The sequence below is a fragment of the Mustela nigripes genome, chromosome 8 (genome assembly GCF_022355385.1).
Source record: "Mustela nigripes isolate SB6536 chromosome 8, MUSNIG.SB6536, whole genome shotgun sequence".
Classification (NCBI taxonomy): Eukaryota; Metazoa; Chordata; class Mammalia; order Carnivora; family Mustelidae; genus Mustela; species Mustela nigripes.
The window spans coordinates 21,734,187-21,749,307 of record NC_081564.1 but is presented as its reverse complement, the minus strand read 5'-3'; the positions used below and the strand labels follow the sequence as shown (position 1 = coordinate 21,749,307).

Below are 15,121 nucleotides of genomic sequence, written 5' to 3'. Positions count from 1 at the left end.
TGTTCTCTTTGGACCTGCCTATTTCCCAACCATAAAATGGGGTCCTCAGGCCACTACATCTCCCAGGCTGCTGGGAGGCCCGAGGAAGGTGATGTGTGCTAAGAGGCCCACTGGGCACACGCAGGGCCTGGCACACAGCGGGCAGCAGGGACATTGCCGTCCACCCTCTCCTTGCCCCAACTGGTAAAAAGTCACAAAGTGGATCCAGCCCTGGTTTTAAATGAAAACCAGAGGGAGGCTGGCTGCCTGGGAGGGCAAGGGGGGCTGTGTTCAGGAGCCCACCCCTGCCACCACCCCTGTGGAGAGCCAGCTGCCCTGGCCTGCCTGGCTTTGGGGGCCTGGTTTTCTCCACAGCCAGAGGGATGGGCTGGCCAAGCCAGAGGGGGGGGGGCACAGCTGGAGGGGCTCTGGAGCCAGCGGTAGCAACTGCCCCCCCACCCCCCAGGCCTGCCTTTTAAGGCCACAAAGTGCCGTCTGTCCAGGGGTGGGAGGTGGAGAGAAGACCCAAATAAGGCACAGGCCTGGCGGCTTAGAGCCAGGCTGTGGGTTAGTGCTGGGAGTGAGGCGCCGGGAACTCAAACCAGACTGGTGCCTCTGGCTAGCCCTCAGTAGGGAGGCTGCCAGACCCTGCTGCACTACAGGGCCTTCGTTCAGACTGGGCCTGCATCCCCAGCATGCCCTCCCTGGGGACCTGTGACTTGCCCCAGTGCAGGGAGTGACTCTCCCCCAGGACAGAGGAAGAGGTGTGCTGGCACCTCAAGACTGGGTCAGGGATTGGGGACAGGTGAGGGGGGTAGGATGCCACTGTGAGCCATGGCCAGTGCTAAGTGCAGTGTCTATCCCAGCCCAACCCTAGAGTAGGTAATAACAGCTGACACTTAACAGTTAGCACTTAACCCCGGGCCTGGCACATTCTAGTAAACACTTCCCATGTACAGTCTTAACTCATTATCCTCCCCCAACCCTCCAAATGGGTGCTAGTACCATTTCCACTTTACAGATGGGGAAACTGAGGCACAGAGCTCCTCTGTCCCCTAGGCTCAGACAAATGGATGAGTGAATGAGAATCTCTCTCCTGGGTGAAAGCAAGAAGGCTGGAGCCTGGACTTGAACCCCGGTTGGACTAACTCCAGGGCCTCAGTTCCTTTCCCTGGGCCAGCTGGCCCCTGGAGTCAGCAGGCTGCACCGAGGCAGGGAGGCCTGGCACTGGCAGGAATGCAGGCTCCAGAGGGGAATGGGCTCCCCGAGCCCTCCTCACCCTCTTTGCTCCCAGGTGAAGATGTAAAAGGCCATTTTATTACCCTTTGCAAGATGCCTGCCAAAAGAAGCTGCTGTCTCTCCAACCCCATGGAAGTTTGGGCTTTTTCTGGGATGAAACTGAGCAGACCATCTGCCCAGCCCGCCCTCCCCGCTACCCCGCTATTGTTCCCCTGTTTCTCCATGGCATTTCTCCAACGCGTCCTGTAACTATGTCAGTTCCCGAGTCTGCTGCCCATCATGCGCTCCCCTCCCCTGCCGGAACATGAGCCCCACCAGGGCAGAGACCCAGCCTGGCCTTTGCAAGGCCTGGAAAAGCGCCCGGTGAGTAGTAGGACCTCAGTGGCCTCAGTAAACCTTCTGTTCATGAAGGCATGACTTGCCGGCTGAAAAACGAATGCAAAACAAAATAAAAAGCAAAGTACTGTGGACTGCAGACACCATGCTCTTAAAAATGAGCATAAATCTTCTAACACCACACGAGGGGTTCCCTGAGTCATTAATTTGTGCACTTGTGGTTGGAAATTCTTTTTCATCCGGTTTGCTTTCAGGCATTTCTCTGGGAGCCCGGAGGAGACTAGAAAAACCAATGAAAACACAGTTTGACCATCAACATAGATGTAACTGGCTCAAAGTCAAGGGCAAGTTAAAATTTTAAAAGGAAGGAAGGAAGGCAGGCTAAAAAAATAACAAAACTGTCCAAAAAAATCACAGAATATGTTAGTTTTGGTTTCAGGGTTCACAAAAACAATCCCCCAAACTCCTCCAAATTCTGATAAATGGACAGAACTACTTTAAGGGAAAACCAAGTTGTTAAATGGCCTTTGAGCACAGTAAATCCCAGTAGGGAAAAGGCCGAGGGTTGGCGAGAGGTCTCTTGTTATCCAAAAATATCACATACTTCCCATTGGTGTTGGGCTAGGGCCCTTAAAGCAGACCCCAGTGGGCTAAAAGCCCCCCTCACCCCAGCCTGGTGGTCTGTCCTAAAGGGTTGCCCCTGAGCCCCAAAGTCACCCTCTCAGGGGCTCCAGGCTAGGTCTAGGATCACAAACTCCAGCTCCATTCTAGAAGCCTGACTGTGGGCTACTTCCCACCACCAGGGAGGTCTCTATCAGTATTGTGTGTGTGCGTGTGTGCGCACGTGCGTGCACACACTCACACACACACACACACACAGCTTCCCTACCCCCTTCCCTGAAGCAGTCAATCCCATGTCACCTCCCCCAGGAAGTCTTCCCAGACAGAACAAGCTACCCACCAAAGCTTCCCCTTGAAGCTCTCATTGCTCCATCACTCCCTGTCTTGATCTGCACAAGGATGGCATCTGCCCCCACAAAGAGCTCCCCTTCCCTTTGCCCAGGACCAGGGTTAAGCTAAGAAGCCCTTTCTCATTGGGCCCTCATGAGAACACGAGGCCCCGAGTGGAGAGGCTGCCTGTCTGCACAGTGAGGTGGGGCTGTGGGGATTCAAGTCCCATGCTAAGCTGAGAAGGCAGATTTGAGAAGTTGAGAGTGTCCCTGGGCAGCGTCTCTGACTTTTTCTCTCAGGGCACGGGCTGGGAGAGGGCCTGCCTCATTCACAAGCCACCCACGGGTCTGCTGGGTCCAGTGACCACAGCCACAGGAAGGCTGCCCAGGCCAGGTGTCCTCCTGGGAATTTACTTTGCAAATATAAATATTTGCTTCTGTTGGTCTGAACCAAGGCTGGGGTTGGGGTGGAGGGGCTGGGAGCTCTGAGTTCCCTCCAGCGGTCTCTGGGAAGCCTCAGTCTGTGTCTGGCCTGGCCCTCTCTTCAGTGTAAAATGAGGTTCCCATTAGTAGGTTTGGTGCTGGGGAGACAGGAGCAGTGCAGCAGGATGGGGGACATCATAGCCAGGTAGTGGCTCCAAGGAGATCACAGGCAAAGGGGACAGCTGCTACCTGGGCTGTATGGTGGGAGAGAGGGCCAGTGTGGGCCGGGGCTGAGATGAAGGGAGGGCAGGGCTGGAGCACAGCACTGGCGTGCCCAGGAGGTTGGAGAGGGTAGCACTGGCCGGGGGTGGAGGATGGGCTGGCAGGGAGTCAGGAAATGGGGGCCTCCAGGTCTTCCAGATGGGAGTGGAGCAGAGGGGTGGCAGACATGGGCAGGTTCATGCAGCATTGAGCCCCCAGGAGATCCCGAATCCTCAGAGTGAAACATAAACCTGACCTTGTAACCAGTTAGGGTTGGAGATGCGGACAGTCCCGGTGCCCAGGAAAGGCCTGGGCCACAACCTCCCTTCTATTCTGAAGGTTTTGTGCTGTGTGACCTCAGGCAAACTTCTTCCTTCTCTGGTTCCCCACCACAGATGACAAGAGCTGCGGGGGTCCCTGGATGGGGAAGGGACATGTGTGCTAAGGACAGTGGGACATCGAGGGGCCGACAGAGGTTGTCTGACTCCAAGGGATCCCATGGGAGAGGAGGGGGAGGGAGCTCCTCTATCTTTCTGTCTGGGTGGGCTTCCGCCAGTCTCAGGGTTGCGCCGACAGACTGAGTGCCCTGCCCTGGGAGTCCCTGGCTGGGGCTGCTGCACAGGAAAACTCCTGGCTCCGGTCATACGGATGGACTTTGAATCTGGATGTGACCCTGAGCACAGCGTTTCCGTGTCGCAGCCTCAATTTCTACATTTGAACCTTCTGCACCGAAACACGATAGCATGACGCCGGTGAGTATGAGTCACAGTGCTGGGCATGGCAGACAGGGGACGCTTTCCTTCCCCTCATCAATTTGACAGTGGGAGGGTCAGATAGGGGGTTGGTATACTGCAGACCTCAAGTCAGAGCCCTGGCTCTGCTCTGAGAATCCCAGCTACGGAGCTTACTAGCAAGTGTGACCTTGGCTGAGACCTATACCCTCTCTGAGCCTCACTTTCATCATTGGACATTGGGGCTGATCTGTCTGCTGGGACTCGCCCCAGAGGCAGGATCACAGGGAGGTCACAGCAGCCCTGCCCTCAGCAGAGCCCACCAGGGGGTCAGGACCAGCAGATTTAATACATCCTGGCCTTGGCCCTTCCTCAACTGTGTTCTAGTGGGAGCGGGCAGCTAGGTGAGACCTCAGCCTGGCTCCCTCCCCGCCATCTAGTCCCCGCTTCCCAAGGCCTGGATACATATATAGAGGCTTGTCTAGGCAGGTCCTGATCCTGGCTCTTTCCGTGCTGAGTGACTCCAGGTCAGTCCATTCACCTTTCTGAGCCTTGGTTTCCCTATCTGCAAAATGGGGCCCATTCCAGTCTTTTCCTCCCAGGTTGTCGTGAACATCAGAGAACATCCCTGCTCATCATCAGAGTGAACATTCCCATTCCGCACATGGGAAAACCAGGGCTAAGAGCTGTGAAGGAATGAAGATTCTGGAGACTAAGGCCCTGGGAATGGGGGTGGGGAAGCATGCAGGGGCCTGCCCGCTGAGCAGCTGACGAGAAGCGTGGTCTCAGAGGTCGGAAGCAGGACAGTCCCAGAGAGCCATCACAGAATCCCCAGCACGGGCGCCAAAGGTTCAAGGCCTGAGTCTCTGGTGCTCGTATTAAACGTGGGCATTTTTCAATACCAAGTGACTTCCAGATAGAGACAAGATTCAGAGATGTGGAGCACAGCTGATCTAGGCCTGGATTCTGGAATGAGGGGTCCTCTCTCTCCTTCTTCAGGCCACTGAGGCTGCTCTGGTGACACAGCTCTGTGGTCCCAGGTCCATGTCCCCGTGCTGGGCAGACTACGAGGTCAGTCACCAGCAGGGGAAACAGGTGGGGAGCTCAGCCCAGCTGTCAGAGGAAGGGCAGGGCCTGGGATGGGCCTGCAATGCCCCACACTTCCCCACCCCCATTCCCAGGGCTGCTAGTAGAGCAGTTTTCTAGAATATCCAGGCCCGAGCATCCCTTTACTCAGCTCTCACTGTATGGGTTTGGGAGAGGCCCCTCCTGTCCCATCCATCATCACATTATGCCTACCCCGGGCAGGCAGGCCACCAACAAGGTCTTTACTGTGTATTTATTTCATCCTCAAGACATCCCTGGGAAGCAGACTCTAGTATCATGCCCATTCCACAGGTGAGAACACTGAGGCTTATTGTGCGGGCTCTGCAAGAGCGCACGGCCGCATGGTGCTCTTTAGAGAGGGTGCCCCTCCCTTTGAGTGGGCATGACACCAGGGCCACCGGCTCTGCAGCCTCCCTATTCCCCAGCCCTTGCACAATGGCTTGCACAATGCATGGGGAGTCCCCAGCCCAAGGCCACACAGCTGGGGTGTAGCAGATCTGGCCTGGCCCATGAAGCCCTGGATACTCCCGGCCCCAGGCTGGGACCTGGAGACACTGCGAGGGAGATGGCAGATGTCAGGGGTGGCCCAGCCCTGCCTGCCTTGCACACCCACCATGCCATCATCAGAGCCCTCAGCCCTGATCGTGGCTTCTGGATGAACCGCCTCCAGCTGTGGGAATCAAGGGCGGGCTCTGCCCCCACCTGTCCCCCACCGTCACCAGCTCCACAATGGCCTCGTGGACCTGGGAAGTTCTGCCCTTGAGAGGGAAGCCAGGGATAGAGCAGCCTTTGTCTGGGCAGGCCTACTAGGCCCAGGTGGCCCCCACACTCTGGGGATTCACCCTCCCTGCCCCCCAAGCTCCTCTGTAGCCTCTTTGGCAGCAGGCCCTCCTGGCTGGCTCTCCTCCTGCCCCCTGGGCCCTTCAGCCTTGCTTTCTCCCAGCATGGAGGGGAGGGTCTCATACCTGGTTCTCCATCACGACTGCCTTCCCACATAGGCCTGGTGGTCTCCTCTCAGTCCAGGACTCCTACTGGCGATCGGGCAGCTCCCCTGCTCCTCTAGCCACCCCACCAGAACTGGGGACCCCCCAGTCCCACAAGGAAACCTGCCAGGCCCCCTCCCCACCCCACTTTGTGGTGAGCTCTGCCCCACACCGGGGGTACTCTGGGTATGGGACTCTACATCTCTGGGCCTCTGGTCTGTGAGCCAGAACTCTCATAGGGTCCCGGGGAGGTGAAGCTTGGGTATCTTTCAAGACTGGTGATTTCTGTTAGCATCATGTCCTCCTGAGCCAGAGGCCATGTCTCACGCATTCATGGAATCAGAATAGGTCTTGCTACTACTGAGGCTGCTTTGGGGGCTCCAAATGGCCCCCTTTCACTGAGGTGCCTACGGGATTGCTTCTTGGGCTGGTTCCAGGCTGGTCTGTCCTCTGGAGGGCCATTGTGGGAACACAGCCCTTGGTGACCAAAGTCTTTCTCTGAGCTCAGGTAGGCATCGAGGGCAGGAGCCACCTGGTCTGCTTAGCAGAGAGGCAGGTGGCCTGGAGAGGGCTCTCCAGGTAAGCATGTGGCCACAGCATGGGGAGGCCTGGGCTGTGTCCTCTGGGCGTACTGGGGTGCTGGGCGCTTAGCCCTGAGCCACACGTGTGGCCTGCAGAGGAGGGCCCCGGGGTAAAAGTGCCCCCCTCCTGTGCCTGGGACATGCACTAAGCGTGGTATGCCCATCCCTCGGACCCTGACTGCCACTTAGCAACTGTACACCCACCACTTCCCGGAGCCCGGGTTTCTTCACCTGTAGGATGGATACAAGCATCCCAACCATGCCAGCCCGGACCTAAGCGGTGCTTTGCTTCTGAGAGCTGGGAGGATCGCCAATGGACACGTCCATATGGGTTTTCCCCTGAGTTTGGAGGAAAGACCTGGGATGGAGTGACTCAAGATGTGAGCTCCAGGGCATGTATGGAATTTCTCCAGAGCTCCTGAGGGTCCCCCAGGAGGGAGGCGGGTCCACACCTGGGGGGCAGCCAGCAAGGGTGGCTCTGACCCGCAAGGGTTGACCGCTCCCACCCGCGCACCCGAAGGAAGGCACCTGGCCTGTCCCTCAGGGGGTCCTACCTTCCTCGCAATTCACCCCCGAGTGCCCGGGACAGCATCTCCACTCACGCGCGGTCACCGTCTTGTACATCACCTTGTACGAGGGTCTCACCACGGTTCTATAGCTGAAAGAAGGGGGCCAGGGAGCCAAACTCAGACAGAGTCTTCTGCTGCCTTTCCTGCTCACCTGGATGTCCATGAGGACAATGTCCGGGTCCTCTGCCACCTCTGGGCCCCTCTGGAGCCTCTCTCTGGCTATATTCTGGGATTCAGCCCCTCCAATCCCTCCTAACTCCCCAGGTTGCGGGGGGTGGGATCCAGATCCTAACTGGACAGGGAGTCCCTGCAAGCTGGCCTGTCCCCAGAAGTGAAGCCTCACCAAGCAAATGCATGTGGGTAACTGGTGGACTCCTTCCTCCAGGAAGCCTTCCAGGTGCCCCAGGAGCAGAAGGCGAGGTGCTGATGTTCCCTTTACTCCACCCGCCATCGGGATCCCAGCCTTGCCCTGCGCTTCTGATGCTGGACTGTGACCAGGCCTCTGTTCATGCTGTGCCCCCACCTGGAATGCCACCGGCTTCTGAGTCACTGGGGTCTTGCTCACCTGCTCCCCGGGCAGCTCATGGGCCAAGGGCAATTCTGCAGCACTCGCTGAAGGTAGGTGCCATTTTGCACATGGCACGAGATGGTCCGGGTCACCACGTAGGAGCACCAATTCCTGAAACAGACCCACAGTGAGCAAGCTCGGGTGCTGTGCACAGCCCCTGCCCAGGACCCAAGGTGGGGGGGTGAATGAGGAGGTCCAGGTTCTCTCCAGGAGCCCCTGAGCCTCTAGGCGGAGAGACCCCTGAACTCCCAGAGTCCTTTGGGCCCCAGTGGGAGTCTTGGGGGCACTGTGGCTGGGGGTGAATCCAGAGCCCTGGAGGGGGCAGCTGTGCTGGGGGCGCTCGGAAGGGCTCAGGGAATGAGCTGCGGGGCACAGGACAGGAGCAAGGTATCTTTGCCCAACCTCTCCTTTCTCAATATCACTTCTCTCCCCCCGCAGCCCATCCAGGTCACCAATACCTCCTGCCGCCCACCCGGACAACAGCAGCAGCCCTTCTGTCCTGCCCCTCAGTGGCTCCCAAGAAGGAGTGCCCTAAAATGGAAGCCTGGCCTTATCCTTCCCTTGTTCACCTTCATGCTCAGTACTCCAGTGCTCACACCTGCTGGGATCCTGCACCTCCGGGCCTTTCCTCACACTGGGCCCACTGCCTGGAGCACCCTGCCTCTACTTCCCCACTTGTTACCTCCAAGCTTCAAAGCCCTACTGTGCTGTCACCTCTCCCCTGTCCTTTCCCATCTCCACCTACCCTAACATAATGATGGCCCTCTGCCTGGATCCTGCAGCACTCTGTATCCCCATCAGGCTGAATGCAGCTGGCAATTCATGTCTGCCCTCTCCCTCCCCTGGCATGACAGAAGAGAGGCCGTCTGTCTTATCCTTGGGTCCCCTCTGTGGAACACCCAGATGTCCCAAGCATGGAGGACCGACTTCTCCAAATGCCGATTAATAATCATAGTTGTGCTGCATATATCAAGCAACTACTGTATGCACCGCATATATTGAGCACCTACTGTATGCTAAGGGTATTTACATTCATCTTCTTGGTGAGCCAGGCCGGCACCTCCCCACATTTTACAGAGGGGAGGGGAAGACAACTGTTCCTGTCCCAGACCTGGCGCATGGTAGAGGCAGATTTGCACCCAGGAATGTGGATGGCCCACCCTGGATCCTGACTCCATGCCAGAGACCTCAGCTTCTGTTTCCTCCCCATCTCCTGAGCCATGGTCTGTGGTTCTGTAAAGGCCCCAACCTGGGAACCTGCTGACCCCAGGCTTGAGGTCACAAAGGAAAACTCTGGTGGAGTGGCGGGCTCAGGCTGCAAAGGGTCACCTAAAACAGTGCCTCCTTTTCCAGCCCCAGCAAAAAATGCAGGGCCCGTGACCCTGTGCAGGCTGAGGGCTGCTGAGCGCCTGGAATGTTCCGGCCATCACAGAGGCATCTGCTGCCACCAAAATCAGTCTCCTGGCTGCTGTCCCACCCCCTATCCTGGCCCACCCAGAGGACAATGTCCTTGGCGGGTACCTGCCATCTAACACCCTGTGGGACCCTGGGGAAGTCCCCTCCCTGTCTGGTCACCCTGGAACCAGTCTGGGAAGCAGGAACAGCCCAGCCAAAGGCAAAGGGGGAAAAGGGATGGCTCTGTTTAGACCAATGACCTGGCAGAAGCTCCACCCAGCCCGTGGCCAGCCACCCCATGTGAGAGGTGACAGGCGCTTGCTACAGTGCTGTTGGGAAAGATGCAAAATCAGGAACCGCCTAAACAGCCGCGGGACCCCTAGACCTAGAAAACCCAATGCTGAGCTAGAGCGCAAGTTCTCCACACGCAGACCACTGTGTCTGCTTAAGGGAAAAATGCAACAGGAGGAGAACGATTGCGTTTCTATTCAAATGAGGATGCCCAAAGACTATACGCATATTCATAGATACATGTGCACAAAGGTAGGAAAAATCACAGGCTTGCAGCAAATGGCCCCCTCTGGGGGCAGGAAGGGGCTCTCCATCTGCTCTGTCCCCTGCACTAACAGCAGCCTTGGGTTATCATGCTTGCTGCACACCAGGAACTGGGGCCAGGGCCTTTCACATGCCAATTATGAGCGCCACTTTACAGATGGGAAGACAGAGACTCTGGGGTCTGGGATGTGCCCCAGGCACCCAAGATGAACAACATGGTCATGGCTGAGCTGAGGTCCATCTGATCCTAGAGTCCACCCTCTTAACCTCTGGCTGGCAACTTTTCTTCTAATGAGCAGGTGGGGATTTTAAAAGTTAAATAAATACATTTCAAAAAGGCCCCCCATCCTTTAGATCCCCTGGGTCCCTGGAGCTGTGCTTTTTGAAACTGGAGTTTTGTTTGCTTGGCGAGGGGTGGGGGCATAAGCCCCTTTGAGAAAGTGACGTCAGTTGCAGCTCGTCTCCAGAAAAATGCATCAAACTCAGAGTGCAAGTTTTGGGAGGGGGCTTCCTGAGGGCATCTACAGACACAGGGCCATATGCCCTCACCCGCACACAAGCGCACACCCCTCCCTTCGTGCCCACACCCTGAACTGCGCTTGGGGAGGTGCGCCTGGGACTGCCCACAGTTGTCTGATCTGCCCCTTTTTCCCGGGGAGTGGGAGCTAGAGAAAACAATTTTCTTCTTCTTTCTTAATTAAAATTGCCCCCAGGTGGGTCACTGCCTGGCTCCCTGATTTATTTCTCATGACCTTGAGTTTGCTTGAATCTCCTGCTTGGGAGATATGGAGCTGGTTGCTGACTAGCCAGAGGGGGATAGTCAGGATATATGGGGTCCAAGGTCAGCCCCTGGCCCCTTCCCTGGGGTGTGGGGAATCACCAAAACCACAGCCCGCCCCTCCCTGACCTTGGAAGACCCCAGCCCGCACTGTTCTCTGGATAAATCTAAGTTCTTCTGCAGAGCCCTAGCCCGGATCCCCTGTAAATTTTCCACCCGGGCAGCAGGAAGGAGGTCCTTCAAAAGCACAGACTTAATGTGGCCACTGCCTGCTCTGAGTCCACCGTCCGCCATGGCTCCTCATTGCCCTGTGAGCCCAGACTGACTGGTCCTGCAAGGAGGGGTGGGCACCTCCAGGGGTCCCTTTCAGCAGCCCTGAGCTCTTCCCTTCCCTGTGGATGCTGACAGAGGGCACTGGCAGGGGCCAAGCCATGACAGAGCTCAGCCTGAGGGTGCTTAGGACGTTTGCTGAATGACCGAATGATCAAGAGCAGAGAGTGGGCCTGGGCAGGGGAGCCATGACCCAGGTTCCTGGAGATGGATGCAGTACTTGGAAGCCGGCCTACAATCCTGCTGCCCCTGTGGACCCTGTCTCCTGGGACGGGACATGGTCAGTGAGAAGGTGCCCGGGAGCCCCCGATGCTGAGTCTGTGGGATAGAGCTAGGGCAGGGGCTGGGAGAAAGCGGCACTTCCCTTCTGGGCTTGCCACTCGTGCCCACTCAGCACCTCCCAGGCCCCCAGAGGCTGCCGGAGGAGAGAAAACAGGCCAGACCAGCTCAGCCTGGCACCGGCTGCCCCCACGAGGGCCCCCCTCTCATTTGCCCTCCAGTCCCTGCCATGGGGGCCCAGGGGACTTTGTCTCTGCGGGGCCCAGGGCTGTGATCCGGAACAGTGATAGCGCTAATTGCAGGAGGCAGCCAAGCGGGCCAGGGGCCAAGGGCCGTTATGAAAAGAAGAGGAAAGAAAGGAGACTTATGAAGTGGGGGCAGGGTGATTAGAGCCAGAACCCCACTCTGGAGGCAAAGTTCTAGTCCTGGCCCTGCTACTTCCTAGCTCGGTGACCTTGGACAAGGCCCTGACTCTCTCAGTGCCTCACTTTGTCCATCTGCAGATGGGGACAGCAGGATTTCACACACACCACATAGCCACATAGCCCAGCGCAAAGAGCTGTGGTTCTTGGACTGGGGCTCATACCCCACAGCCCACAGCCGGGGTCCAGCGGCTTCCCCGAGATACCTCAGCACAGTACCTTCCATCCAAGGTTTTTGCCTTGACTTTGGGATAGAGATTGCCAGGCTCTGCATTTAATACGGGGGGCACCCTGAGGCTCCAAGAGAAGTCACATGGCGAGGTCACCCACGTGGGTGCAGAGCTGGGATTTGAGCTCCCGGGAAAGGGGCTGGGGAAGAGAATTCTCCCCTCTCCTTGATTCTAGGACTTGCCCCAAGGAGGCCCACCCTGCAGGAGGAAGTGGCCTGGGACACTGGTGATGGCTTCTATTAGAGAACCACAGTGCTGTCGGGAACAGCCGCAGCAGGGACTGGGGGACATACAGAGGGGCAAGGGTGAGCCAAGGCAGCTCTGCACAGCCCCCAGGCACCCTGGTTCTGGGGGTCTCAAAGTCTTGCCACATTCCTGGGGCTGGGGCAGCCCCATTGGATGCCTTCCCAGGCCTCCCCCTCCCCAGGCACAAAGCCTCTTTTCTGCCTCTAATCCCTTGGCTGCCAAGGGGCGCCTGGGGTGCTGGGCTGGGGGTGGAGGGAGGTCTGATGGTGTGTGACGTCCCCATGCTATCTCCAACAATGCTGGGACATGGCCACAAGGGGAGGTCCCGGCAGTTGAGGACCACGGATTCCTCCAGCTACGGGTCCCTTCCTCCACCTCATGTCCGTGATAGCGTGAACCACTATTCGTTCCTCCTGGGGTGGACCATCCCCCCTCAGAACAGGCCAGTGGGCCAGGGAGAAGGGGAGGAGAGGGTAACACTGAGGAAAAGGAGAACCAGGGCAATGAGGTGACCTGTCTGGGGTCACACACTGAGTGAGGACCAGAGCCAGGACTCCTAACCTCAAGCTGCAAACCTTTCCCAGACCCACCAACTGACACCTTCTCCTAGGGTGCCAAGGACATGGGATTGGGAAACTGGCTGGCTGGGATTGAGGTGCCGCTTTCCCTCTCTGGGTCCCATTCTGATCTGTAAAATGGGAACAATGGCATTGCCTGTAGGGCTTTGGTGATGCTAGGCCACTGTGAGCCTTCTGTGAACAGATGGCATGACAATTCCCAGTGACCACCAGCTACCTGCCCAGGGTCACCATCTTGCTCCCACCCAGGAAGCCCTGGTGGGTGAGAAGCCCAGGCTGGGAAGCCCTGCCCACGACTGGCTGGAGGGCAGTCTGGACCTTAAACCCTCTCCACCATCATCCTGAGCCCGACACTGGAAATTCGAATTTAGGGTCTTGGTTATCTTAGCACCTAGGATCCTGGGGGTTCACATTCATGCCCTGGGCAGGTCCTATCCTTCTGAGCCTCAGCTTCCTCTTCCGTGAAAGGGAGATCATCAAAATGCTTGCCTCCATGGCAGTTGGGAAGATTCTGGAGGTGGTGGGTGCAGGTAATTATGCCCAGCCCAGGTCAGCTGTGGTCAGCATGCAGGAGGTGGGAGTAGCTGTGATATGGGCCACCTGCCTGCTTCTGTCTGGGATGCCTGCTATGATGCCACCACCTCTGCCCTCCAGCCCTAGCCATGTCACCTGCTCTTGCTAGCCCAGCAAGGGCATGCTGGCCCCTGACCACTGCGAAAGGGAATTTCTGAAAAGAATTAAAGAATTGAGGCCCTAGGGGGTGGGGGCCCCAGGAAGGCCTTTGAATGGGATGAAAAGGCCTGAAGCGGTCTGGCTACTCCGCATTGTCTGCCTCAAACAAATGGCTGGCCTTTGAGAGGGGACCCCAGCAGGGGTAGGGGCTGCAACCAGGACAGGGGACAGGTTCAAACGCTGTTATCATGGCCGGAAAGACACAGATTCGATTCCCAACACTTCCATTAATGGCCCATGAACCCAGACAATTATGTTAATTCTCCGGGGTCTCAGTTTGCTCATCTGCTAAATGGGGACAGTGCTTCCTACCTTACTCAATCCTTGAAGGATTCATGACCACGTTGCAAATAAGGGGCTCCTCCCTGGGGAGATACTCCACAAACACCAACAGAGAGAATGTTCCCAGCTCCAGAAACAGCAGCAGGAATACAGAATGCTCTCTCCAGTCTCTGATTAAAATGCCAGGTCCCTGGGGTGGCCACTGACCCACAGATCTGTGAAATTCCACCCCAGTCTTCTTCCTCCGAGGGAAATAAATAGCCGGGGTACTAAAAAAAGCCGAGAGAAGGGAAAAGGGAGGGGGGTCCCCAAGGGTCAGCTGGGGGATGTGCTGGGCTTTTCCTGCGTGCAGGGAAGGGGGCCCTTGAGCTAGGGCGATGGAAGTCCCAGGAGGCGGGCTTCTCCCTCGTTGTTCCCCTTCCCCCACCTCTGGGGCTCTGGAGGTGAAGTGGTGGGGGCGGTGGGGGAGTCTGGAGGGGAATGCCGGCTCAGTCACACGGAGTCGGGGACCCCCGCACTGCCGGGAGCCTCCTCCAGATAGCGGGGCTGGCCCAGGTCTCTCCTCCCATCCGGCTGGCACCAGGTCCCCTTCCCAATCCTTGGCTTGCACGGAGGTTGAGGGAGGTTTGCGGGGGGTGGGGAGGGGTGCGTGGAGTCCCGGCCCCGGGGCTGGCAGGGCACAGAGGTGGTGGGAGGCGACCCTTACCTGCGTCCGGAGAACGGAGCTCCCCCGACGCTCCACGCGGCGCTGCCTCCCGGGAGCAGGAGCCCGAGGCAGAGCAGCGCCCAGGCCCGCGGGCCGCCCATGCTGCGCCCGGCGCCCTCCGCGCGCGGCCCCTCGCCGTCGCCGCCCCCAGCCCGCCGTCCCCGCCCGCCCGCGCCGCCTGCCTCCCCCGACGCGACGCGCGGAGCCCGGTTCCCAGCGCAGCGACCGGAGGGCGGGCGGGAGGCGGGCGCCGGGCGGGGGCGCGCGTTCCCGGCCTCGCCCGGCCCCGCGGCGCGGCCCCCCGCCCTCTGCACGGCCGCTGCCAACCCGGAAGGAGCCCCGGGGGGCCGGGCGCCCCCGCCGGGAGGCCCGCCAGGTGCCCACCTGAGCCCGGCGCCCTTCGCCGCATGACCGTTTGGGGGCCAGGGGACCAGTTCTGAGGTGCCCTCTCACGTGCTTCAGGCCGGGGAGCTGAGCCCGGACCCAGTGCCGCCACGCCTGGACTAATGAATGATGCCAGGGCCCTCATCCCCTAGCCCTGCATGCAACAAAGGCTTCCTGAGCAGTGAGCGCCACTGTGTGCAGGGCACCTCGCGTCCGCTTCACATCCTGTCTCCGTTTAATCTTCAAACCACTCTAGGCGAGGTGGGCACAATCATTCCCATTACACAGAGAAGTAAACTGAGGCCCAGGCACTCGTGGCTGCCCCTGCCAGGAGAAGCCCCTGCTGTGTCTCCACTCTTACTGACATTTTACAAATGGAGAAACTGAGGCACAGAGAGGCGTAGTCTGCCAGTGGTTTGGAAGAGCCAGGGTTTGAACTCATACCTTGTGACTTCAGAGAGGTCAGCTCTTTTTTGG

At 58.4% G+C, this 15,121-nt stretch overlaps 1 protein-coding gene across 21 annotated transcripts in view; it reads right to left on the bottom strand.

The window, feature by feature from the left end:
- EMID1 (EMI domain containing 1) overlaps positions 1-14,396 on the bottom strand; it is a 44,138-nt gene extending 29,742 nt beyond the window's left edge. For 14 of the 21 annotated variants that reach the window (XM_059408747.1, XM_059408756.1, XM_059408745.1 and 11 more), the window contains exons 1-4: positions 14,261-14,396; positions 7,725-7,838; positions 7,145-7,248; positions 6,822-6,929 (exon numbers count right to left, since the gene is read on the bottom strand). In XM_059408747.1, the coding sequence (XP_059264730.1) occupies positions 6,822-6,929; positions 7,145-7,248; positions 7,725-7,838; positions 14,261-14,361 (427 nt within the window). In that variant the 5' untranslated portion in view covers positions 14,362-14,396. Of the gene's footprint in view, positions 1-6,821; positions 6,930-7,144; positions 7,249-7,724; positions 7,839-14,260 lie in introns of those variants that run through there. The other 7 variants (XM_059408750.1, XM_059408762.1, XM_059408760.1 and 4 more) reach the window with 3 other exon arrangements.
- Between the last annotated feature and the right edge of the window lie 725 nt (positions 14,397-15,121).